At 38.4% G+C, this 27,380-nt stretch overlaps 1 protein-coding gene across 15 annotated transcripts in view; it reads right to left on the bottom strand.

Moving 5' to 3' along the window:
• The window catches only part of mapk8ip3 (mitogen-activated protein kinase 8 interacting protein 3), a 45,635-nt gene that overhangs the window by 3,845 nt on the left and 14,410 nt on the right, over window positions 1–27,380 (bottom strand). For 7 of the 15 annotated variants that reach the window (XM_039686691.2, XM_039686692.2, XM_039686695.2 and 4 more), the window contains 17 exons: window positions 26,731–26,879; window positions 25,291–25,347; window positions 23,563–23,733; window positions 22,392–22,551; window positions 21,262–21,312; window positions 20,185–20,271; window positions 19,949–20,101; window positions 18,792–18,957; window positions 18,505–18,699; window positions 18,273–18,429; window positions 17,336–17,455; window positions 17,153–17,233; window positions 16,474–16,541; window positions 16,221–16,369; window positions 15,961–16,132; window positions 14,913–15,026; window positions 14,392–14,430 (listed from right to left, as the gene is read on the bottom strand). In XM_039686691.2, the coding sequence (XP_039542625.2) occupies window positions 14,392–14,430; window positions 14,913–15,026; window positions 15,961–16,132; window positions 16,221–16,369; window positions 16,474–16,541; window positions 17,153–17,233; window positions 17,336–17,455; window positions 18,273–18,429; window positions 18,505–18,699; window positions 18,792–18,957; window positions 19,949–20,101; window positions 20,185–20,271; window positions 21,262–21,312; window positions 22,392–22,551; window positions 23,563–23,733; window positions 25,291–25,347; window positions 26,731–26,879 (2,089 nt within the window). The remainder of the gene's footprint in view (window positions 1–14,391; window positions 14,431–14,912; window positions 15,027–15,960; window positions 16,133–16,220; window positions 16,370–16,473; window positions 16,542–17,152; window positions 17,234–17,335; window positions 17,456–18,272; window positions 18,430–18,504; window positions 18,700–18,791; window positions 18,958–19,948; window positions 20,102–20,184; window positions 20,272–21,261; window positions 21,313–22,391; window positions 22,552–23,562; window positions 23,734–25,290; window positions 25,348–26,730; window positions 26,880–27,380) is intronic. The other 8 variants (XM_039686696.2, XM_039686702.2, XM_089128441.1 and 5 more) reach the window with 6 other exon arrangements.

Below are 27,380 nucleotides of genomic sequence, written 5' to 3'. Positions count from 1 at the left end.
TTAATTTTTCGACCCCAAAAAAAAAACGACAGTGGTACCCCTTTCGTTTTTTTTTCGGGTCGAAATTTTGAGTTTCGATATCTCAGCTCAGGAAGGGTCTAGAGACTCAATTTTTGCTCTCAGGTCTAAGTCTCATGGCCCTCTATCATAATCCAGAGTTTTGAGAAGATTGGAGAAACTTAATTTTTCGACCCCAAAAAAAAACGACAGTGGTACCCCTTTCGTTTTTTTTTCGAGTCGAATTTTTGAGTTTCGATATCTCAGCTCAGGAAGGGTCTAGAGACTCAATTTTTGCACTCAGGTCTAAGTCTCATGGCCCTCTCTCATAATCCAGAGTTTTGAGAAGATTGGAGAAACTTAATTTTTTCGACCCCCCAAAAAAAACGACAGTGGTACCCCTTTCGTTTTTTTTTCGGGTCGAAATTTTGAGTTTCGATATCTCAGCTCAGGAAGGGTCTAGGGACACAATTTTTGCACTCATGTCTAAGTCTCATGGTTCTCTATCATAATCCAGAGTTTTGAGAAGATTGGAGAAACTTAATTTTTCGACCCCAAACAAAAACGACAGTGGTACCCCTTTCGTTTTTTTTTCGGGTCGAAATTTTGAGTTTCGATATCTCAGCTCTGGAAGGGTCTAGAGACTCAATTTTTGCACTCAGGTCTGAGTCTCATGACCCTCTATCATAATCCAGAGTTTTGAGAAGATTGGAGAAACTTAATTTTTCGACCCCCCAAAAAAAAACGACAGTGGTACCCCTTTCGTTTTTTTTTCGGGTCGAAATTTTGAGTTTCGATATCTCAGCTCAGGAAGGGTCTAGAGACTCAATTTTTGCACTCAGGTCTAAGTCTCATGGCCCTCTATCATAATCCAGAGGTTTGAGAAGATTGGAGAAACTTAATTTTTCGACCCCAAAAAAAAAACGACAGTGGTACCCCTTTCGTTTTTTTTTTCGGGTCGAAATTTTGAGTTTCGATATCTCAGCTCAGGAAGGGTCTAGAGACTCAATTTTTGCACTCAGGTCTAAGTCTCATGGCCCTCTATCATAATCCAGAGTTTTGAGAAGATTGGAGAAACTTAATTTTTCGACCCCAAAAAAAAACGACAGTGGTACCCCTTTCGTTTTTTTTTCGGGTCGAAATTTTGAGTTTCGATATCTCAGCTCAGGAAGGGTCTAGAGACTCAATTTTTGCACTCAGGTCTAAGTCTCATGGTTCTCTATCATAATCCAGAGTTTTGAGAAGATTGGAGAAACTTAATTTTTCGACCCCAAACAAAAACGACAGTGGTACCCCTTTCGTTTTTTTTTCGGGTCGAAATTTTGAGTTTCGATATCTCAGCTCTGGAAGGGTCTAGAGACTCAATTTTTGCACTCAGGTCTGAGTCTCATGACCCTCTATCATAATCCAGAGTTTTGAGAAGATTGGAGAAACTTAATTTTTCGACCCCCCAAAAAAAAACGACAGTGGTACCCCTTTCGTTTTTTTTTCGGGTCGAAATTTTGAGTTTCGATATCTCAGCTCAGGAAGGGTCTAGAGACTCAATTTTTGCACTCAGGTCTAAGTCTCATGGCCCTCTATCATAATCCAGAGGTTTGAGAAGATTGGAGAAACTTAATTTTTCGACCCCAAAAAAAAAACGACAGTGGTACCCCTTTCGTTTTTTTTTTCGGGTCGAAATTTTGAGTTTCGATATCTCAGCTCAGGAAGGGTCTAGAGACTCAATTTTTGCACTCAGGTCTAAGTCTCATGGCCCTCTATCATAATCCAGAGGTTTGAGAAGATTGGAGAAACTTAATTTTTCGACCCCAAAAAAAAAACGACAGTGGTACCCCTTTCGTTTTTTTTTCGGGTCGAAATTTTGAGTTTCGATATCTCAGCTCAGGAAGGGTCTAGAGACTCAATTTTTGCACTCAGGTCTAAGTCTCATGGCCCTCTATCATAATCCAGAGTTTTGAGAAGATTGGAGAAACTTAATTTTTCGACCCCAAAAAAAAACGACAGTGGTACCCCTTTCGTTTTTTTTTCGGGTCGAAATTTTGAGTTTCGATATCTCAGCTCAGGAAGGGTCTAGAGACTCAATTTTTGCACTCAGGTCTAAGTCTCATGGCCCTCTATCATAATCCAGAGTTTTGAGAAGATTGGAGAAACTTAATTTTTCGACCCCAAAAAAAAACGACAGTGGTACCCCTTTCGTTTTTTTTTCGGGTCGAAATTTTGAGTTTCGATATCTCAGCTCAGGAAGGGTCTAGAGACTCAATTTTTGCACTCAGGTCTGAGTCTCATGACCCTCTATCATAATCCAGAGTTTTGAGAAGATTGGAGAAACTTAATTTTTCGACCCCCAAAAAAAAAACGACAGTGGTACCCCTTTCGTTTTTTTTTCGGGTCGAAATTTTGAGTTTCGATATCTCAGCTCAGGAAGGGTCTAGAGACTCAATTTTTGCACTCAGGTCTAAGTCTCATGGCCCTCTCTCATAATCCAGAGTTTTGAGAAGATTGGAGAAACTTAATTTTTCGACCCCCCAAAAAAAACGACAGTGGTACCCCTTTCGTTTTTTTTTCGGGTCGAAATTTTGAGTTTCGATATCTCAGCTCAGGAAGGGTCTAGGGACACAATTTTTGCACTCATGTCTAAGTCTCATGGTTCTCTATCATAATCCAGAGTTTTGAGAAGATTGGAGAAACTTAATTTTTCGACCCCAAACAAAAACGACAGTGGTACCCCTTTCATTTTTTTTTCGGGTCGAAATTTTGAGTTTCGATATCTCAGCTCTGGAAGGGTCTAGAGACTCAATTTTTGCACTCAGGTCTGAGTCTCATGACCCTCTATCATAATCCAGAGTTTTGAGAAGATTGGAGAAACTTAATTTTTCGACCCCCAAAAAAAAAACGACAGTGGTACCCCTTTCGTTTTTTTTTTCGGGTCGAAATTTTGAGTTTCGATATCTCAGCTCAGGAAGGGTCTAGAGACTCAATTTTTGCACTCAGGTCTAAGTCTCATGGCCCTCTATCATAATCCAGAGTTTTGAGAAGATTGGAGAAACTTAATTTTTCGACCCCAAAAAAAAAACGACAGTGTACCCCTTTCGTTTTTTTTTCGGGTCGAAATTTTGAGTTTCGATATCTCAGCTCAGGAAGGGTCTAGAGACTCAATTTTTGCACTCAGGTCTAAGTCTCATGGCCCTCTATCATAATCCAGAGTTTTGAGAAGATTGGAGAAACTTAATTTTTCGACCCCCCAAAAAAAACGACAGTGGTACCCCTTTCGGTTTTTTTTCGGGTCGAAATTTTAAGTTTCGATATCTCAGCTCAGGAAGGGTCTAGAGACACAATTTTTGCACTCAGGTCTAAGTCTCATGGCCCTCTATCATAATCCAGAGTTTTGAGAAGATTGGAGAAACTTAATTTTTCGACCCCAAAAAAAAACGACAGTGGTACCCCTTTCGGTTTTTTTTCGGGTCGAAATTTTGAGTTTCGATATCTCAGCTCAGGAAGGGTCTAGAGACTCAATTTTTGCACTCAGGTCTAAGTCTCATGGCCCTCTATCATAATCCAGAGTTTTGAGAAGATTGGAGAAACTTAATTTTTCGACCCCAAAAAAAAACGACAGTGGTACCCCTTTCGTTTTTTTTTCGGGTCGAAATTTTGAGTTTCGATATCTCAGCTCAGGAAGGGTCTAGAGACTCAATTTTTGCACTCAGGTCTAAGTCTCATGGCCCTCTATCATAATCCAGAGTTTTGAGAAGATTGGAGAAACTTAATTTTTCGACCCCAAAAAAAAAAACGACAGTGGTACCCCTTTCGTTTTTTTTTCGGGTCGAAATTTTGAGTTTCGATATCTCAGCTCAGGAAGGGTCTAGAGACTCAATTTTTGCACTCAGGTCTAAGTCTCATGGCCCTCTCTCATAATCCAGAGTTTTGAGAAGATTGGAGAAACTTAATTTTTCGACCCCCCAAAAAAAACGACAGTGGTACCCCTTTCGTTTTTTTTTCGGGTCGAAATTTTGAGTTTCGATATCTCAGCTCAGGAAGGGTCTAGAGACACAATTTTTGCACTCAGGTCTAAGTCTCATGGTCCTCTATCATAATCCAGAGTTTTGAGAAGATTGGAGAAACTTAATTTTTCGCCCAAAAAAAAAAAACGTAAGGGGTAACACTGTCGTTTTTTTTACGGGTCGAAATTTTGAGTTTCGATATCTCAGCTCAGGAAGGGTCTAGAGACTCAATTTTTGCACTCAGGTCTAAGTCTCATGGCCCTCTATCATAATCCAGAGTTTTGAGAAGATTGGAGAAACTTAATTTTTCGATCCACTGAGACTTACACCTGAGTGCAAAAATGGAGGCTCTAGACCCTTCCAGAGCTGAGATATCGAAACTCAAAATTTCGACCCGAAAAAACAACAACAGTGTTACCCTTTACGTTTTTTTTGGGGGGGCGAAAAATTTTGTATCCCCAATCTTCTCAAAACTCTGGATTCTGATAGAGGGCACTGAGACTTACACCTGAGCGCAAAAATGGAGGCTCTAGACCCTTCCAGAGCTGAGATATCGAAACTCAAAATTTCGACCCGAAAAAAAAACGACAGTGTTACCCCTTACGTTTTTTTTTTTTGGGCGAAAAATTAAGTATCCCCAATCTTCTCGAAACTCTGGATTCTGATAGAGGGCACTGAGACTTACACCTGAGTGCAAAAATGGAGGCTCTAGACCCTTCCAGAGCTGAGATGTCGAAACTCAAAATTTCGACCCGAAAAAAAAAACGACAGTGTTACCCCTTACGGTTTTTTTTTAGGGCAAAAAATTAAGTATCCCCAATCTTCTCGAAACTCTGGATTCTGATAGAGGGCACTGAGACTTACACCTGAGCGCAAAAATGGAGGCTCTAGACCCTTCCAGAGCTGAGATGTCGAAACTCAAAATTTCGACCCGAAAAAAAAACGACAGTGTTACCCCTTACGTTTTTTTGGGGGGGGCGAAAAATTAAGTATCCCCAATCTTCTCGAAACTCTGGATTCTGATAGAGGGCACTGAGACTTACACCTGAGCGCAAAAATGGAGGCTCTAGACCCTTCCAGAGCTGAGATATCGAAACTCAAAATTTCGACCCGAAAAAAAAACGACAGTGTTACCCCTTACGTTTTTTTTGGGGGGGCGAAAAATTTTGTATCCCAAATCTTCTCGAAACTCTGGATTCTGATAGAGGGCACTGAGACTTACACCTGAGCGCAAAAATGGAGGCTCTAGACCCTTCCAGAGCTGAGATATCGAAACTCAAAATTTCGACCCGAAAAAAAAACGACAGTGTTACCCCTTACGTTTTTTTTTTTGGGGCGAAAAATTAAGTATCCCCAATCTTCTCAAAACTCTGGATTCTGATAGAGGGCACTGAGACTTACCGAAAAAAAAACGACAGTGTTACTATGAAGGTAGATTTGTGTCTTTATTATTCAATTAAAAAAAAATGTTGCTTCAATCAAAAAAAATATTTTCAATTAAAAAAACCTTCACTTCAATGAAAAAAAAACTTTTCAATCAAAGAAAAAAAGTATTTGAATCCAAAAATATATTTGAGACTCAAAAAAATACATTTGAACACTGCTTTTCTTTGATTGAAAATGTTTTCTTTGATAGAAGTCTGGGTTTTTTTGTTTAAAGCAACCTTTTTAATTAAAGTAACATTGTTTTTTGATTGGACCATATAATGGGTAGGACATTTGTGTCTTTATCATTCAATCAAAAAAGAAGTTGCTTCAAACAAACAAACAACAGAATCAATACAAAAGTCACTTCAATGAAAAGATAAACATTTTCAAATATAGAAAATCATTTTTGAATGCAAATAAAATATTTGAGACTCCAAAAATTGCATTTGAACACCTTTTGTTTTAATTGAAAATGTTCTCTTTGATTGAAGTAATCTTTTTTGTGTTTGGGCCATACATGGGTAGGACATTTGTGTCTTAATCATTCAATTCCAAAAAAGTTGTTTCAATCAAAAAAACGGGGCGGGGGGGACATGTCCCCATAGATATGTATGCATGTCCCCACCACTTTTTGCCAGGGTCCTGCTCTTGTGTACGGGCGTCAGTTTGGTTTGGTTTGAAATGTGCTGGGGGACGGAGAGACGTATTCGGAAGAGCATTTTCAAAAGTGCTGGGTACAATGAAGCATTCATTATTTTTTTTCTCGGCGCCGCGAGATGTTTCAAAAGTGGTGGGTACAAAATCGACCCTGGCAAAAAGTGGTGGGGACATGCATACATATCTATGGGGATATTTTTTTTAATAAAGCCTTTCTTTAAAGTGAATTTCGTTTTTAATAAATTGCATCTTGATTTTAATCAATGTTTGATCAACCAATTCCCAGGATTTAATAAATAAGAAGCAAAGCAAACATATAGGCATAGCAATAAAATCATGAACTTTTTGCTTTGCACGTTTCTCAAAGACATGATAAATAGGCTACATCTAGAAAGGTAGAAATGTCTAGCCTAATTTTAAACAAAACAATTCAAAACGAAAATAAATAGATTATTCTACTCTCAGATTATATTTAATCCATATGAAATGAGCATTTCTCTCGGCGCGTTCACTACTGCGAAGATGGCTCCAATACGGGCAAAAAGAGCAAATAAAATATAAGAAAAAATTACAAAAAGGTAGATAAGAGATGGATTGGACTTTATTTGCTCTCATCTGAGTGTCTCATGTAAACAGTGAGAGATCTTGTGGCAGGCGCGACGCTAGGTGACGCGCACGCTCCATTATGGACAAAAAGAGCAAATAAAATATAAAATAAGATGACAAAAAAGATACTTAAGAGCAGGATTGCACTGTCTGTTTTCACATGTGCATCAATCGGAGTGTCTGATGGGTGTAAACAGGTTGGTAAGAGATCTTGTGGCTGGTATGGCTGGCGATGCTTAGAGCCACGACCCGTTCGCATAAAAAGAGCGAATAAAATACAAGATCAGACGATAAATGGGTAAATGAGATCTGTATTGCACTATGTGTGCTTTCGTGTAGCTACCATTAGGTGTAAATAGAGAGAGATCGTGTGGCTGGTGTGGCCGGCGCGACGCTTAATAGAGCCATGCCAGCGCACTCCCATACGCATAAAAAGAGCAAATAAAATATAATATAAGATGACAAAAAGGTAAATAAGAGATGGATTGCACGTTATTATATGCGCTCCAATACGGGCAAAAAGAACGAATAAAATATATGATCAGATGATAAATGTGTAAATAAGATCTGTATTGTAGGCTACTGTATGTGTGCTCTCGTGTAGGCCTACCATTAAGGAGTGTCTGATAGGTGTAAACAGTGAGAAATCTTGTGGCTAGGCAGGTGAAAAGCGTTTGGTTAATGGTGAATATTGACCTATTGTGCGTACCGTTCTGTCGGGGAATATGCGCTGCATTTACTGTAAATATTGTGTAAGTTCGAGTGGCAGGCGCTATATAATGCAGTGCATATAAGGCACATATATCCGTGGCCGGTCGAGTAGCAGATCCCCCTGCCAGGCAAAGATTTTATCCCCTCTAAAAAAGCTGCTGGCGAGTGGCGAACATGACTTCTTTGTCAGAAAGATGTCGTTGGTGTAGACACTTGTCAATCAAACATGTCTGACCAACAGAGAACCACCCGCCCACTGCGGAACGTTTGTGTCAAAATGATTCAATCAAAAAAAAGTTTGAACTTCAAAACTTTTTGCACTTCAAAAAAAAAAAAAGGATTCAATCAAAACAATTTGAAATTCTAAATTTTTTTCACTTCAAATAAAAAACAAAAACAACGAAAACACACATTCTCTTCAATACTTTTTTATACACGAGGTAAATAAATTTTTTTTGCTTTTGAAAAGTTTTTTCTTTGATTGAAAATATTTTTTTTTTGATTGAAACAACTTTTTTGGAATTGAATGATTAAGACACAAATGTCCTACCCATGTATGGCCCAAACACAAAAAAGATTACTTCAATCAAAGAGAACATTTTCAATTAAAACAAAAGGTGTTCAAATGCAATTTTTGGAGTCTCAAATATTTTATTTGCATTCAAAAATGATTTTCTATATTTGAAAATGTTTATCTTTTCATTGAAGTGACTTTTGTATTGATTCTGTTGTTTGTTTGTTTGAAGCAACTTCTTTTTTGATTGAATGATAAAGACACAAATGTCCTACCCATTATATGGTCCAATCAAAAAACAATGTTACTTTAATTAAAAAGGTTGCTTTAAACAAAAAAACCCAGACTTCTATCAAAGAAAACATTTTCAATCAAAGAAAAGCAGTGTTCAAATATATTTTTGGATTCAAATACTTTTTTCTTTGATTGAAAAGTTTTTTTTTCATTGAAGTGAAGGTTTTTTTAATTGAAAATATTTTTTTTGATTGAAGCAACATTTTTTTTGATTGAATAATAAAGACACAAATCTACCTTCATATGTTACCCCTTACGTTTTTTTTTTCTCGAAACTCTGGATTCTGATAGAGGGCACTGAGACTTACACCTGAGCGCAAAAATGGAGGCTCTAGACCCTTCCAGAGCTGAGATATCGAAACTCAAAATTTCGACCCGAAAAAAAAACGACAGTGTTACCCCTTACGGTTTTTTTTAGGGCAAAAAATTAAGTATCCCCAATCTTCTCGAAACTCTGGATTCTGATAGAGGGCACTGAGACTTACACCTGAGCGCAAAAATGGAGGCTCTAGACCCTTCCAGAGCTGAGATATCGAAACTCAAAATTTCGACCCGAAAAAAAAACGACAGTGTTACCCCTTACGGTTTTTTTTTAGGGCAAAAAATTAAGTATCCCCAATCTTCTCGAAACTCTGGATTCTGATAGAGGGCACTGAGACTTACACCTGAGCGCAAAAATGGAGGCTCTAGACCCTTCCAGAGCTGAGATGTCGAAACTCAAAATTTCGACCCGAAAAAAAAACGACAGTGTTACCCCTTACGTTTTTTTGGGGGGGGGGCGAAAAATTAAGTATCCCCAATCTTCTCGAAACTCTGGATTCTGATAGAGGGCACTGAGACTTACACCTGAGCGCAAAAATGGAGGCTCTAGACCCTTCCAGAGCTGAGATATCGAAACTCAAAATTTCGACCCGAAAAAAAAACGACAGTGTTACCCCTTACGTTTTTTTTGGGGGGGCGAAAAATTTTGTATCCCAAATCTTCTCGAAACTCTGGATTCTGATAGAGGGCACTGAGACTTACACCTGAGCGCAAAAATGGAGGCTCTAGGCCCTTCCAGAGCTGAGATATCGAAACTCAAAATTTCGAACCGAAAAAAAAACGACAGTGTTACCCCTTACGTTTTTTTTTTGGGGGGCGAAAAATTTTGTATCCCCAATCTTCTCAAAACTCTGGATTCTGATAGAGGGCACTGAGACTTACACCTGAGCGCAAAAATGGAGGCTCTAGACCCTTCCAGAGCTGAGATATCGAAACTCAAAATTTCGACCCGAAAAAAAAACGACAGTGTTACCCCTTACGTTTTTTTTTTTTGGGCGAAAAAGTAAGTATCCCCAATCTTCTCAAAACTCTGGATTCTGATAGAGGGCACTGAGACTTACGCCGCCTTCACACTGGCAGTTGAAATCAGCTCCGATGCGGCTGCGAAACGACCGGAAGTCATTCATTTCCTATGGAGATTCGCAGACCGCATGCGAATGGGTCCGAAACAGGTCCGACCGAGTGCGGTGCGAAGAAAATCGTGTCCGTTGGTCATCCGGATGCGTTCAAAAATTTGAACTCTTGCGAAAAGCTACGGACGGTTCCTATCCGACAATTCCAGCGGAAGTTGACCGTTGCTATGGTACTGATAAACAAACCTGAATTATTAACTTTTAATAAAATAAATATTGATTTTATAACGATAAGTTGTGATGTCATTTTTTATTTTCATGACTTTCTAACGTTTATAAGGGCAGTTAATACAATTAAATTGAAGGTAGACATTGAACTATTGACCACTATATCACATTTTTTAGCCGACCTGACATGTCAACGTCCTGAGCAACTTTCCTCACGCAGCATAACCCTAATCAGAGAGATCATACAGAACTGACAGAATCAAACTTTAATCTCTCCGCCATTTTCGTTCTACCCGCGTCCGACGCTTTTCACTGTGTAGTACGACGTCCGTTGGGAACGTATTGCGTATTACGGAGCTGATTTCAACTGCCAGTGTGAAGGCAGCGTTACACCTGAGTCCAAAAATGGAGGCTCTAGACCCTTCCAGAGCTGAGATGTCGAAACTCAAAATTTCGACCCGAAAAAAAAAACGACAGTGTTACCCCTTACGGTTTTTTTTAGGGCAAAAAATTAAGTATCCCCAATCTTCTCGAAACTCTGGATTCTGATAGAGGGCACTGAGACTTACACCTGAGCGCAAAAATGGAGGCTCTAGACCCTTCCAGAGCTGAGATATCGAAACTCAAAATTTCGACCCGAAAAAAAAACGACAGTGTTACCCCTTACGTTTTTTTTTTTGGGCGAAAAATTAAGTATCCCCAATCTTCTCAAAACTCTGGATTCTGATAGAGGGCACTGAGACTTACACCTGAGTGCAAAAATGGAGGCTCTAGACCCTTCCAGAGCTGAGATGTCGAAACTCAAAATTTCGACCCGAAAAAAAAACGACAGTGTTACCCCTTACGTTTTTTTTTAGGGCAAAAAATTAAGTATCCCCAATCTTCTCGAAACTCTGGATTCTGATAGAGGGCACTGAGACTTACACCTGAGCGCAAAAATGGAGGCTCTAGACCCTTCCAGAGCTGAGATATCGAAACTCAAAATTTCGACCCGAAAAAAAAACGACAGTGTTACCCCTTACGTTTTTTTTGGGGGGGGGCGAAAAATTTTGTATCCCCAATCTTCTCGAAACTCTGGATTCTGATAGAGGGCACTGAGACTTACACCTGAGCGCAAAAATGGAGGCTCTAGACCCTTCCAGAGCTGAGATATCGAAACTCAAAATTTCGACCCGAAAAAAAAACGACAGTGTTACCCCTTACGGTTTTTTTTTTGGGCGAAAAATTAAGTATCCCCAATCTTCTCGAAACTCTGGATTCTGATAGAGGGCACTGAGACTTACACCTGAGTGCAAAAATGGAGGCTCTAGACCCTTCCAGAGCTGAGATATCGAAACTCAAAATTTCGACCCGAAAAAAAAAATGACAGTGTTACCCCTTACGTTTTTTTTTTGGGGCTAAAAATTAAGTATCCCCAATCTTCTCAAAACTCTGGATTCTGATAGAGGGCACTGAGACTTACACCTGAGCGCAAAAATGGAGGCTCTAGACCCTTCCAGAGCTGAGATATCGAAACTCAAAATTTCGACCCGAAAAAAAAAGACAGTGTTACCCCTTACGTTTTTTTTGGGGGGGCGAAAAATTAAGTATCCCCAATCTTCTCGAAACTCTGGATTCTGATAGAGGGCACTGAGACTTACACCTGAGTGCAAAAATGGAGGCTCTAGACCCTTCCAGAGCTGAGATATCGAAACTCAAAATTTCGACCCGAAAAAAAAACGACAGTGTTACCCTTTACGTTTTTTTTTTGGGGGGCGAAAAATTTTGTATCCCCAATCTTCTCGAAACTCTGGATTCTGATAGAGGGCACTGAGACTTACACCTGAGCGCAAAAATGGAGGCTCTAGGCCCTTCCAGAGCTGAAATATCGAAACTCAAAATTTCGAACCGAAAAAAAAACGACAGTGTTACCCCTTAGGTTTTTTTTGGGGGGGCGAAAAATTTTGTATCCCCAATCTTCTCGAAACTCTGGATTCTGATAGAGGGCACTGAGACTTACACCTGAGCGCAAAAATAGAGGCTCTAGACCCTTCCAGAGCTGAGATGTCGAAACTCAAAAACTCGACCGAAAAAAAAACGACAGTGGTACCCCTTTCGTTTTTTTTTTTTTGGGCGAAAAATTAAGTTTCTCCAATCTACTCAAAACTCTGGATTCTAATAGAGGGCCATGAGACTTAAACCTGAGTGCAAAAATGGAGGCTCTAGACCCTTCCAGAGCTGAGATGTCGAAACTCAAAATTTCGACCCGAAAAAAAACAACAGTGGTACCCCTTTCGGTTTTTTTTTTCGGGTGAAAAATTAAGTTTCTCCAATCTTCTCAAAACTCTGGATTCTGATAGAGGGCCATGAGACTTAAACCTGAGTGCAAAAATGGAGTCTCTAGACCCTTCCAGAGCTGAGATATCGAAACTCAAAAAAAATCGACCCAAAAAAAAAACGACAGTGGTACCCCTTTCGTTTTTTTTTTTCGGGCGAAAAATTACGTTTCTCCAATCATCTCAAAACTCTGGATTCTGATAGAGGGCCATGAGACTTAAACCTGAGTGCAAAAATGGAGGCTCTAGACCCTTCAAGAGCTGAGATATCGAAACTCAAAAATTCGACGCAAAAAAAAAACGACAGTGGTACCCCTTTCGTTTTTTTTTTTTCGGGCGAAAAATTAAGTTTCTCCAATCTACTCAAAACTCTGGATTCTGATAGAGGGCCATGAGACTTAAACCTGAGTGCAAAAATGGAGGCTCTAGACCCTTCCAGAGCTGAGATATCGAAACTCAAAATTTCGACCCGAAAAAAAAACGACAGTGGTACCCCTTTCGTTGTTTTTTTTCGGGCGAAAAATTAAGTTTCTCCAATCTTCTCAAAACTCTGGATTCTGATAGAGGGCCATGGGACTTAGACCTGAGTGCAAAAATGGAGGCTCTAGACCCTTCCAGAGCTGAGATATCGAAACTCAAAAATTCGACCCAAAAAAAAAAACGACAGTGGTACCCCTTTCGGGTTTTTTTTCGGGCGAAAAATTAAGTTTCTCCAATCTTCTCAAAACTCTGGATTCTGATAGAGGGCCATGAGACTTAAACCTGAGTACAAAAATGGAGTCTCTAGACGCTTCCAGAGCCAAGATATCGAAACTCAAAAATTCGACCCAAAAAAAAAACGACAGTGGTACCCCTTTCGTTTTTTTGTTGTTTTTTTTCGGGCGAAAAATTAAGTTTCTCCAATCTTCTCAAAAATCTGGATTCTGATAGAGTGCCATGAGACTTAGACTTGAGTGCAAAAATGGAGGCTCTAGACCAGAGGTCTCAAACTTGCGGCCAGCGGGGTGATATTTTGTGGCCCCCCACTTGACATTAAAGTTTAATATGAGTGCGACCCGCCGTTCAACTTCAACTGTCAGAAGGACAGTTCATGAAGAACCAATCATGTACAGAAAGGAATGATCAAATTCAGAGGAACAGTTCAGAAGAAACGTTAATAATAAAGATTGAGAAGAATGGAACAGTTGTGCTCCATTTTTGGAATACTTAAATACATTTTTTTTTTTGGAATACTTGATGCGGCCCGGCCTGACCCAGACTCTATCTCCAGCGGCCCCCAGTTAATTTGAGTTTGAGACCCCTGCTCTAGACCCTTCCAGAGCTGAGATATTGAGATATTTATAATGGCATAAATGCTACGTGGTATCTCAATATCTCAGCTCTGGAAGGGTCTAGAGCCTCCATTTTTGCACTCAGGTCTAAGTCCCATGCCCCTCTATCAGAATCCAGAGTTTCAAGAAGATTGGAGAAACTCAAAATTTCGACCCCCCAAAAAAAACGACAGTGTTACCCCTGTCGTTTTTTTTTTTTTTGTGCGAAAAAATAAGTTTCTCCAATCTTCTTGAAACTCTGGATTCTGATAGAGGGGCATGGGACTTAGACCTGAGTGCAAAAATGGAGGCTCTATGGCTACCAAACGTCACTGGTGAGACAAACGTGCAACGGACGGACGGTCAGATTACGTTTTGGCAGGAGAAAAACTGATCAGAAAATGTAATGAAAATGTTACCGAAGTTGTAGAAATGTAGTGGAGTAGAAAGTATAATAATTGCTGCAAAATGTAACGAAGTAAAAGTAAAAAGTATGCGCTATTTATTCTACTTAAGTAAAGTAAAGATACGTGAAAAATGTACTTAAGTAAAGTAACAAAGTATTTGTACTTCGTTACATTCCACCACTGTGTATATACATGTATAGATTATAGTCTTTTGAATATATATATTTTTGATTTAGCAATTATATTAGATTTATGTTGCGAAATATATATTTATCTGATAAATATGTAAATTTATATTTATATGACTCTGTTGAAAATAATGAAGAAAAAAAATGAGCACAACATTTTAAATAAACAATAAATATAGTAATCCACAGAGAAATAAGTCATCATGACCAAAACATGCTAAAACCACTGAAAGAAAGTAAGTTGATTGAATGATGGAATAAATGAAAGAAGACTAAGGTGTTCCCAAAAGAAGTGTGATGCAACTGATCTTACAAGAATGACAGTCGTAACGCTCCACACTTACCCCTCAGTCCCAGGAGCTGCCCTCGATGAAGAACTACGGCTATAAGAAGGAGGAAGTGGGACGGGGAACAAGGCAGGGAAAAAGAGCAACACTTATAAGACAGAGCAAAAGAGGGTAGTGGTACAATAGAGAAAAAGGAACAAAGAAGAAAAGCTAGAAAGGAGATGACAAGAGGCAACACAGGGTTTGTTGGGTAATTAATGGATTAAGGAGGTTGACCTAGCGGTTAATGATCTGGGATGATGACATTAAAGTTTGCAGGTTAATCCCAGTGTGTTGGCAACCCAAAGAGCTGAAGAGTTAGTGAGATCCAAGCCTCTTTACTAGCTTAACCGGCAAGACTTGCTAGCGTTGGCTTGGCTAGCAAGCTTCAGTATAAAGACCATCCTGGTCGAAGAAGAGCTAACCAGCATAAACCAATGACAGGGACATGTTTTGGTTGATCAAAATTAAAAGGAAAAGGTTAAGATAATCATGTGAACACTGAAGTGTGTGTGCAAACAAACTTGCCCCAGACTTACTTTCAGTCAAAGGGATTGAGATGATGACACCATTTCCAGTCCCCACCCACAAGCGGTTTCCTCCAATCAGCAGGGCAGTTATCCTGACAAAAGAGAAGCCCAACTTTCCTGTACCTGTCAATCATAGACAACAAAGCAGAATGTAAAACATTTACAGTATATTGTGACTACCGATCTTTTATATATAATGTATTAGGCTAAATGTTTCCATCAATAAATTCATATAATAATTAATTAACAATATTTAAATAATAATAATAAAGTTATTTTTCTATAGACCATTTCACAAGATGTAAACAACACTGGTCCAGAAGCACCTCCTGTTTCAGATTTTTAACACTACATAAAAGCTGGGATAAAATACAACCGACAGAACATTTAAAACTGAATCAAAAAGTTATTTTATTAGTTATTAAATTGAACCTATTTACTTTGTTAGTGCATATTACTAGTTTTGTGGTGAACAATTAATCCGTGCAAGTAAATATATATTTAAAAAATGTTTTGCCTTGGTAATCTTTAATCAAAATCTGAAAAGTTACTTCCGGTCTGGAATGGTTTCTTTTTCTGATGACGTAGGTTTCACAGCTTGGGTGGGGAAACGCTTAACCACTCCCCTCAAACCGTTAGTTTGCTATGAGCGAGAGATGGAGAGGAGGAGCGCTAGAGTAAAACCCTGCCCTCTGTTCAATATTCCGTTTCACTTGGAAATACGTCACAGCACTGGAGAAAAATCGTTTGCAACTTCCGGTTCACGGGGACTTTAAGATGTTTTCTTTACATGTCAAATAAAGAAAACAGTTACAAACTGAAACAGGAAGTGTTTCTGGACCAGTGTTGTTTACATCTTGTGAAATGGTCTATAGTGTAAACTTTCAGTTGAACTGCTTTTAAGGACCTGGAGAAATAAAATAAAATATTTTTTTGCCAAGCTAAGCCTTAAATGCTAAGAGGAGGCAATTCAGCCAACATCTTATGTCACTACTAAATTAATCTCTAACCAGAACGTATAAATAAGAAGTATTAAAGTCCCAGAAGCAAGCGTTACCCAGCATCTTGCTGACGTAAGGCTCGATATCCACGTCTTGTAGATGCTGGTGTGTGAGTGCGTGGTATAAGCGGAGTGTGGAATCCAAACGGATTGACACCCAGACACCATCACCAATCCATGCCAGCTGCCTCACCTGGCTCTCCTTGCGTGGGTGAGCGTCAAATGATTTCTATTTGAAAGAGAGAAAAACAAACTAAAATAAAAGTTCCAAGACAAAGGTTATGATGAGGACATAACATTTGCTGTCTGAGACTCGCCTCAATCTGCATGCTCTTGGGCTGGATCACATGGATCTTGTTCTTGTTACCACACCAGACTTTGTCATGAACCACAGCCATGCATCGAATGGAGTGGTGGGGTCTTCCCAGATCCATTAGATGATAGTTGGATAGATCCCATTGTCCATCTATGTTTACATTTCACATTATGGAGAGCATGAATACAAATATTTACAGCTGCTTTAATAATAAATGACCATTCTTTTTCTAATAAGTTTAACAACATGAAAACCTTCAGCTCTGTGGAAGATTGCAAGTGTTCCATCAGCTAATGCAACCAAAACTCTCCCCTTCACATGTCTGAAGCACAAAGAAGAGACAAAGACAGAGGGAATTATTAATTAGAATTTTCCACATACCACAAAATACTTGTTATTGGTCTATATAGTCTATACTTGTCTTTGGTAAACATGTAAACAGTACTACGTATATATATATAAACTACTGTTCTGAAGTTTGGGGGTCAGTAATATTTTTACATTTTTCAGTAAGGATGCATTAAACTGATCAAAAGCGACAGTATAGACTTTTACACTCTTACAAAATATTTCTATGTCAAAAACATGTGTATGAACTTTATATTTATTAAAAGAATTCTGAAAAAAAGTATCATGTTCATTAGCAGAATCAGCATCATTTTATTGAATTTTGAGCAGTTTTATATCAATTTTATTCAGCATTGATAATAAGAATTATCAATGAGCAGCAAATCATCATATCAGAATGATTTCTGAAGGATCATGATACACTGAAGACTGGAGTAATGATGCTGAAAATACAGCTTTACCATCACTGGAATAAATTACATTTTAAAACAGAGTTCTTTTAAATTTTTATAATATTTCCCAATAGTACTGCTTTTACTGTATTTTTGAGCAGTAGTGTACATAGTTCATTAGGATTCTACTTACACCAAACTCAGTACAGAGTCTTTGAGTTTGATTGAATGGAGGCATTTCTTCCAGTTTGACACTGCAGAGTGGACATAAAGCCTGTGGACAGAGTTCACAATGTATTTTACAGGCTGCGCATAATGTTTGAAATGGAATTAGGACTTTATAATGTGAAAATACATTAGAAGATGTAATGCCTACCAGCCGTTTTGGGCTCCCAGCCACATGGTTGGGGCAGCACTTGTTCCTGCCCGATCGTCTCCTGCCTCTTCTGAGTCTGTGGGGGCTGATGTCACTTGCTCCTTTGGCACACCTGCCTCACTGATGGCAGAACACACAGAGTAGACCATTTCAACTCAACACAAGTGCGTAGGTTTGATTTTGATATTGGTGGGGGCATCACCATTTTTGCACATTCGATAGATTTGTAATTTTTTTTAGAGATTTGGTAGCCAACACACTCATAACACATAAAGGGAGTATTTTTTATGCCAGTATGTTGCTAGGGCAATAATTACACAATTTAGACTATGTAAACCAACAACATCACAATTTAGTCTTCTTTACTTCATGATAGAATATCTAAACAAGCCCATTTAAATCTGAAAAAAACAAAGCAATTCAGGTATTGACTTTCATTCATGAATTCGTAGTGCAATTGTTAACATCGCTCATCAGAGTACGTAATACATAATATATGGAGAGGGTTAAAATGAATTGGACCAATGATGATTCTGAAAGAAATCTGTGCACATATTTTTTCAATACGCTTATACAAGGTTTTCTAGCATATTTAGTTTGACTATGGTGTGACCCATTTCAGATGTGGCCAAAATTACAATTAACAGTGGTTATATTATATAAATATAATTGTGTAATCACAATTATTGCTAGGCATCATTCAGAAGTTGCTTGATATTTGCAGGAACATGTCTCTAGCGTCCCTCCTAAATTCTACGCCCTTGCCTAAAGTATTCAGCAAATAACAAAAATCCTTTTGCCATCAGAAAAATATAATAGGGGATTACTGGTTTAGGAAATTCTGCAAAAAGCTTTCATAAATCTCTATTTAAGCATTTGCAAGGCACCTATCTAAAGTAGCTTTGATGGTTTTAAAAGCAGGCTATATGTAAGGTACCTGTGTGTGTTGTCAGTAAAGACATGCTCGGTGAAAGAGCTGAGGGTGATGTCCACGTTCTCGCTTGGCCCCGTCTCCTCTGACACCTCAATGGCTTCTGTCGCTTCCTCCGCAGACTGTGACACAGCTAAGCTTCTGCACACTGGAGCTGTAGGAGCTAAACACCAAGCATGTGATGACCAATATGTAGTCTCCCAGATTCAGAACATACATTTTCAGTCAGTTTGCTCACCTTGGCTTCGGTCCTGCACGGGGGTGTCAGTGCGAGAGGAGCAGTTGCTGCGCACTACGCTGCAGTTAGTGGCACAGCCCACGATCGTGATCCCTGCCAACATGCCCTCCACTCCACCCTTGTCCTCTGAAGACCCATCTCCACCCTGCTGCTCCAGAAATATCTCACCTGCTGGGTAATCACTCTCACTGGCCGCTACATGCACACACACATGGACAGTTAACTCAACTGCAACAGTGTTTGTCACAATCAACAGTGCATTTACTTGTATTTAGAATTACACAAACCTGGTACGCTGGAGATGCACAGCACATGGGCATTACACACGTTAAACTGGTCAACTAGGGAGCAGGGCTGGTTTGCATCGATAATGACCACTTTACTGGCTGAGTGAGTGCTGGTCAGAATCCACACGCGGCTGTTCATGGAGTCAGTTTCATGCAGTTCCTTCGGCTGGAAGAGGGTGAAATGTAATTGTTTAGATGTAATTCAGTTCATCATTTATAATGCTTAAAATTCATTTCTAGCATTTTCTACAGAAAGAAAGATGGGTAAGCTGTGAAAATCTGAGACCCATTTTGACTTCAATAAACAATTATATTAAATGAAATATTAAAAAGTAATTAAACAGTAAATAATACAGCAGATTAAAAACTGTAAACTGAAAACCTTTTCAACTTTTCTTTCAATACTTTTCTTTTTATCTGAAAAGTATTTTTTATTGTTTTGGTTTGTCTCGCTTTTGCTTTCAATGTCACAAATTTGCTTAATTGATTAGTGAATAGTGACCAATAAAAAGTGGAGACTTATAACTATTCATTCATTTTACATCACAATATTTATTTAAATTTTGCTGCAAAATAACTTTCTGCCTTTTTCAGGTTTAAATTTTGATTGAAATGAAATTCTCTAATGTAGTCTCAGACTTTTTGATCCCACTGTGTGTGTGTGTGTGTGTGTGTGTGTGTGTGTGTGTGTGTGTGTGTGTGCACGTGTGTACTACTATTCAATAGTTCGGGGGTTGGAAAGAATTTGCATTGGTTTTGAGTCTCCTATGCTCACCAAATCTGCATATATTTTCTTTTTAAATATATTTTAAAATGTAATTTATTCCTGTGATGTTAAAGCTGAATTGTCTGCATCATTACTTCAGTTTTCAGTGTCAAATGATCCTTCAGAAATCATTCTAATAAGCCGTTTTGGTGCCAAAAATAACACCAATATTCAAAATAACACCATTATTTAAAATAGAAATATATTTCTTTTAACATTATAAATGTCTTTACAGTCACTTTTGATAAAAGGAATGTCTCCTTGAATAAAAGCATTTCTTTCAAAGTATTCCCGAACCCAAATTTATCTGATTATCTTGAACATGTCTTCAAAAGACATTTTTCTTTAATTAGACGTTTTATTCTTTATTGTTTTTAATGAATCCATTTACCTTCTTTTTCTCTGGTGAGCTCTGCTCGCTCTTGCCATCTCCACCTTCCTCTTCCCCAGTCAAGGGATCAGAGCCATTGGATGGCTTCCCAGCTGCAGCCTCCTGATTGGATGTCTTCCAGCCAGTGAGATCCACGCCAGCAGCACACCACAGCTGTCAGATGAACAAGAGAGCAAGAGTTCAGAACTTCACAACCTCAGAATTAATAGTCTGTGTGTTTGTCCGTCATCTTCTACCTTTCTGTTGGGGTCTTTCTCCACCAGAGGGCGGCAGTACACTGGCACAGGGACGTTTTTCATTCGATTATCCTCTTTCTCATTGGCCTAAGAGAACACAGGAAGGCGGTGATGTTTACAAGGCCTTTGTAAATAAGATCACTGCTCCACACTACAAGCAGAAAGATGCCATACTCCCATCATGCCCTGGTTAAGATTGCCTTTATCCAGGGCAGACAGAGAAAGGGGAAACCAAGAACAGCAAACCAGAGCAGCAGATCTAAGTCTGTTAAGAGGGTTACAAGGCAGATACATGCGCAATGACAGGAGTTAATCTACAGTACAGTCAGCAAACGCCTCTGAAAGACAGAGAGAGAGAGAGCAGCAAATCATGAAGTTTCGAAGATGAGGAAGGTTTGATATGGACCTGGAGGATGTCATGTTACACAATGCAGAGTAATTAGGATTAATTTACTTTGGTCAAGGATTGTGTCCTGTATACAAGTTTTAAATTGTGTAACTATTAATTTTTTTAAAAGAGCTTTTGCTACATTTTAGACATCTGGAATTTGCTCTGAACTGTTACCACTAGAATTCAATTAAATGTGGCTTATATTTTGGATTATGTATATTTATTATCTTTAAAAGGGCACTCTTACAAAATACCATGGTACAATAGTGGTTTCAGATGGTACTTCAAAATACTATTGCATATTAAACTTTGTTTTTAGTAAATAAAATAAAATGTAAATTTCCCATTTTACATTTTGCAATAATTATGATGTCGAGCACATTTATGTTATTGTAGGTTGTAAGCAACCGTACAATCGGCCACATGTCTAAAATGCACTAAATATTGTGTTAACTTGATAGTGTTAGCAAAGCATTGTTAGCAGGAAAGCATGTCAACAGATGTAAATACCAGAGGTTTAATTCCTAAAGATAGATTCAGCTTCAGCAAAGAAATTTTCGGCTATATCAGTTTTCTGCTGTGTCTACGCTATGATTTGCTGACGGAGGCTGAGTCAGGTTTAGGGCGGGGGTTTAAAGGGACAGTGTGGGAGAGGTGCATGCTGGTCCTCTGCCGCTCAGACTTGCCTGCGTCCTCTTCACTGTGGCATCTTGAGTGCTGTCCGCCTGGGAGCCATTCTGTGGGAGATCACAGTTAGCGCCACGGCGACACTGTCACCACGGCAACCCTAACAAACACACTGTCACCATGCCAACCCGAAAACTGTTGTTACTTTTTTTTTTACTTCTAATTTGACAAAGGTAGGCAAGAGCTTATACGTGTATCACGAACATGTTAAACCGTTTATAATAGTTAAAAGCCACCTTGAACAGTGTTGGGCAATAGAAGTTGCTATGTTGTTATTGTGACAAAATGCTACATCAGTATTTTCTCCACATTTTTCTGCGTTTACAGCTAAATAAGTAACTGCACACTTTTCTCTCTTATTTACTATTGGGAAGCCCGATTCATTTTAGTAAATCAGTCAATTTGCACGGATCATGCACATAAACAATTCACTGATCAAATAAATAACAGTGCAAATAAACAACTCACCGTTCAGTGCCATTTTCATAGAATTTATATAATAGTGTTTATTGATATTTTTCATTTGAGTTTAAGTTTTAGTAATTTTGTTATGTGCTTTTGTCATTTTTTTAAAAAAACATTTCTGTTTAGCTTTTATTGTTAAATGTTAGTTGCCAAAGAAACATTTTTAATTTTCATTTTATAAAATTATCAAACAAGTTTATAATTTTTAATAAAATATAAAACATCCAATATTTATTTATAAGATTTTATAAGATTTATTACACAATTAAGTTCACTTTAATCCTGTCACCATTTATATTTTTTATCAGTGTGTCAAACCATCTGATACTGTTACATACTTAGCAACTTTTGTTAGTTGTACTAGTGTAGCTAAAATATTTTTTTTGACAATTGCTCTTGCACATCTTCACAAACAAGCCATTCATATCATCATTTACTGTACATAAAATCAAACGCCCATTCCTGATCTTGGGAGGAGTTAAACTAAGACACGTCCCTCTTGGGTGCATATCTAAAGTGCACTTTGCAAATTTATTTTCTTTTTTCCTCTATTTCACTTTATTTGTGGGGGGCGCTCCCTGCAAAACAGTGACACTCCAGTCTCTGTGTGGAGATGAATTGCTAACAGAGGTCAGGGGTGAAGGGTCAACATATGGGCAGATACCTGTTTGAATCGGGATGGGACACTCCAGCCACAGGTTTGCATGGGACCGTCCTTGCGGCGCATGTGCTCACGCACCTGCCGGTACTGCTCTCGACGCTGCTCTCTGCGTGTACAGAGCGCGGAATCGCTGAGGAGAGACGCAACACCGTTACTGGGCATTCTACAGGGCGAAAAGAGAGAGAGAGAGAGAAAGAGAGAGAGAGGGAGGTGCAGTCAGCGAAAGAGCGAGAGAACCAGGCAGCGAGCAGAGGCCAAAATTAAATGCCACAGACACACGGCGTGATGTGAAAACATGATGTGAAATATTTCCCTTACATTTTCGCTTTTCACAGACGCTATTTCAGGCTAATGGACTGTCAAGCAGACTAAAAAAATAACATCTGATATGTTGAAGGGAACTGAAGTTTTAAAATGTTCTTTAAAACTTAATAAATTATTGAATCAAATATTCACATTTATTCAGTTGGCAGCAGTGTTATTGTTTACTAAAACTAAAACTATTAAAAAATATATTTTTTGTTAAATAAAAATAAAGGTTAAATAAATATTAGATGAAAACTTCAACGACAACTGAAATAAAATAAGTTGAGGTAGTAATATCATTATTAAAACTAAATACACTTTAATAGAAATATAAAAACTCATATCAAAAAAGAACATACCAAAATGAGAAAAAAAAACTCAATTAAAATTGAGAAACTGAAAATTAAAAATATTAATAAATGATACAATAACAATGTTTGGCAGATGCTTTTATCAAAAAATAATACACATTTATCATGATATATGTTTCCTGAGAGCTGAACCCCACAACCTAATTAAAGTAATTATTAGATAAATAAATAAAATTGATTTTTATTCTAAAAATTAAGGAAACATTTCTTTTTAGAGGTCATGTTAGTCTGTAGTTTTTATTATTAGTTTTAATATATTTCCTATGATATTTCCTTATGTAAGCTAAGTAAACGTGTGAGTGTGCAACAGCTAACAGTCAAATGCAGCATTAGCACACACCATTTAGCAGGAGTCAGCTTGCCTGAGCAGAAGAAAGAGAGAGAATACACTTTGAGGACACAGAGGGAGGACAAACAGACAGACAGGTGGATGTGTGGATGAGGACATGAGGACATATGGGACAAAGACACAGACAAGTATGCATGTCTCTCCTCACTCTTCAGGCAGGAACTCCAGTATGCAGTTGGAAGTGGAGATCTGGCACATGGTTTGGGAGCGTCTCTGGTTGTAGCCAGCAGGAGAAGGAGACTTGTAGTGAATGTTGACGCTGGTGTACGGGCGTTTCACTGGAGGAGGGCTCGCAGATGAACTAAAAAGACGTGCAAAGCTGGAGAGAGACAGAGCAAAGTAAGTAGGTAAAGGAACAGGAATAAACAGATGAAATGTAAATCATAACATAAGTAACAAAACTCTATTTCAACATTTAGACATGAAATCAATCCACTTCCTTAAAGCTACACAGTGTTTTTAGCTAAGACTAAACTAAAAGAGTTAAACATAGTTCTTTCAAAAATATATGTGCTCATTAATGTATATTTACTTCGTTCAAGTAATAAAGTATTCTCGTGAGTGTATAATATGCCATTGAAAATACATACGGGTAAGGGGTTCTAATGTCGGTCGCCATGTTGCCCCTCCATCTTGAAAGTACATTAGCCAAAGAGGGACATACCCGTTAATTCAAGCTTCGCCTTTTGCGTTTATGGTTGAGTTAACACTCATGGACGAGGTCGAACTGGAAGCCATGTTAATCTTGGACTACATAGACCTTTTTCACAAAAACCGGAAATACGTAATCGTTGTGGAAACGGAGTTCCCGTCAACTGTTAACACATCAGAAAAACCTACTCTGGGAGGAGAAAATTGATCAGAGAGTCTTCAAAACTTCGAAAAAATGTAAACTTGTCATGGTCCAGTTGTTGATGACTTTGTAAAATGCTGTGGTGATGCTTGTCTGCAGCTGATTTATCTAAGACCAAAGATATGATATTGATTTTAGAACTGAAGCTCATTCTTCCCAATATACGTTAATTAAAGGTAAGGTGGAGTGTGTGGAAAGTTATTCATATTTAGGGAGTATTATTTACAATAAACTACATTTTGATGTGAATACCAGAAAGAAGTCTGTCAGTTTTATTCAACAGTTATCCCGAATTTTTTGCACTGCTGTTGCTAGAACGATCAAAGATGAAGAAAAATTATACAAATATTAATTTATTCCTTGTACACTCAGATTGTTAAATACTCAGAATGGTATATATTAATATTTTAAATTTATATGTAGCCCACTGTTGTGTGTTCTTATTTATTTTGTTTTATATTGTGGTGTATATTTTATGTGCTTATTCCGCTGGATACAAATATCTTAATACAGTTGAACATGAACTAACGTTACTTCAAAAATACGCAAATCATAAAACATAAAAAATAAACAAACAATGACGGCTTATTAGTGAATGGTGACATGAGAAGTACAGAAGATCACAGGATCAATAACATCCCGCCAGATTGCCTGAATCCATTTCCGTCGAACTTCATCGACAGGGAACTGACGAGGGAAGGAATGAAAACGATAGGTATGGCTGCTTTTGGGAATAACAAAAAAGATCGGTAGGCTACGCAACAACTCTCACTAGTTGCCTTCGGCGCTATCTGTTATGAATGGAGCGGAAGAAGTTTACCACGACAATTGCGTATTTCCGGTCACAAATACGGAAGTTGTGAGAAAGGTCTATTGGCCACCGTAGGAGTTAAAACGAAATCGGAATTGAGAGGAACAGAAACTAATATTCACTGGATGGTCATATACCTTTTCACCGCTAGATGGGGATAAAAATAACATACTGATTTAAGAGTCAAAAACAATATGTCTAAATCCACTCACAATTGCCAGATGATAGATTTTTTCTTCTCTGGTAGAGCAGGACTCTCCCGAGATGCCCTGTGGAAGTGAAACAGACAGAGAGAACATGTTTAAAGTTTGACAAAAAAAAAGTTTGCCCATGTAATCTTTAGGCTATTAAGCTTAAACATATTTGGTTTGCTGTGTACAGAGGAGGGGCTCGAGGAAACAGCTTCAACTCGAGCTTAGATTGGGGTGGAAAAAATATAATATAACAATTTTTTTTTTCCAGGAATATTATAATTCTTTTTTTTCTTGTTGGTTTTAAGAATTTTGCAAGTCACTGTGCAGTACAGCCAAACTAATCTCCCTGTTTTAAACATTAGAAGGTCTTAGAAGGGATCAAAATATAAAAGAAAAATGAATCACAGACCATTTAGGCCAAATACGTGATGGGGGCGAATATAAATCTAATTACACTTTAGTTAATTTAATTATTTTATCTTCTCTATTTAAAATAAAAGCAAAGACGATGTCCTGGAGAGCCACTGTCCTGCAGAGGTCAACTCCAACCCCGAAAGAAACTTGCCTGCCTGTAGCTTTAGTAATCCTGAAGACATTGACTAGCTGGTTCAGATGTGTTTGACATGGGTTGGAGAGCTAAACTCTGCAGGACAGTGGCTTTTCAGGCCTGACGTTTCCTACCCCTGCCCCAGTGGGACTGCTAATGCTTAGAAGATGAGTATGGTAGAAAATGGCTAAATTATGATGGTGACCCAGACAGCAAACTGACATTGAATCAACGTGGAAACGACGTCTCTCATGACATTGAAACAACGTTGATTTTGCTCATCGAATTAACGTTGAACCAACGTCAGACGCGGCATTCTTCAAAGCTAATCGAAAATTGGTTTGCTTTCATAACGTTGAAACAACGCGTTGATTTCAAGTTGATTTTCCGTTAGTTTTGAAAGAATGACGCGTCTGACGTTGGTTCAACGTTAATTCGATGAGCAAAACAATGTCAGATCAACGTTGTTTCAATGTCATATTTCTACGTTGATTCAATGTCAGTTTGCTATCTGGGAAAGGTGAAGGGATGCCAAAAGAGCTGATGCCAGAGCATGGTTGATCTGCTATTTGTTTACGCAGTTAATTGAACGATTAGATGTGTTTATTCGAATAGAAATCTTTTGAAATTTTAAAAAAATTGTATACGTCCATGCTGAATAAAACTATTAACTTCTTTAAAAAAAATCTAACATTTGAATTGTAGTTTATGTTATCAGTTATGTACACTCGGGTGTTTTGTTCCATTTCATGCCTTTCATCAATATGCATCAATACATTTTACACCCCTATTGACCGTTTTTTTGTGTGTTCGTTGTATTGATGAAGTCATTTAGATGTGCAAATGTATGAGATTTTGTTTAGTAAGTATCTAAATGAAAGTTGATTTGGATGTGGCCGCTTCTCCCTCACCTGATCATCTCGGTCCAGCGCACAGCTTCCTGAAGCTCCATCAGTCTCTCCTTGTACTGGTTGCGCTCCATCAGTACACGAGCCATCTCTACACGTGTGAACCGCCGTCTCTGCGTCATGGCGACATCGTCCTGCAGTGGAGATGAGTACTGCACCATAGAGCCACACAGAACAGAGCAGCACCACAAAACACAGCAGCAGTGAAGCAGAGGTTAGTGCATCAGCCCTTCAGCACTTCACAGCATCAAATATGTGGGTAGTGAAGCATTGTGAGAAGGTTGAAGGTTTGCTGCGCATTGCACTTTAATTAAAAACTGTTAGAGCAAAACAAAGCATGGCCTGTAGAAGTGATTGGTAATGCACACATTTAACTACTGACTGTGTATTTGCACTTTGCCTTTTGCATTAAAGTTATAAATAGTATTAATGTTATTAATGATATAAGAAAAAACATCATTCCAAAGCTAAGTTCCAAAACCTAGTGAGCGTGATTGCCTTCTCCATGAAGGATACTATATGCTATGCTGGAATTAAAACAAGGTGTTCTTGGAGGAGACATAATTCAATTATCACTACTACCTTTTCACATCGGTGAGGCAGTTTTTGGAGCAGAGCAAAGGTGTTTGAAATGAGACTGAAGTGTTATACTT

This window comes from Pimephales promelas, chromosome 3 (genome assembly GCF_988280905.1).
Source record: "Pimephales promelas chromosome 3, fPimPro1.hap1.1, whole genome shotgun sequence".
Lineage (NCBI taxonomy): Eukaryota > Metazoa > Chordata > Actinopteri > Cypriniformes > Leuciscidae > Pimephales > Pimephales promelas.
Note: the sequence above shows the minus strand (reverse complement) of the source record. Positions and strands in the feature narration are given on the sequence as shown.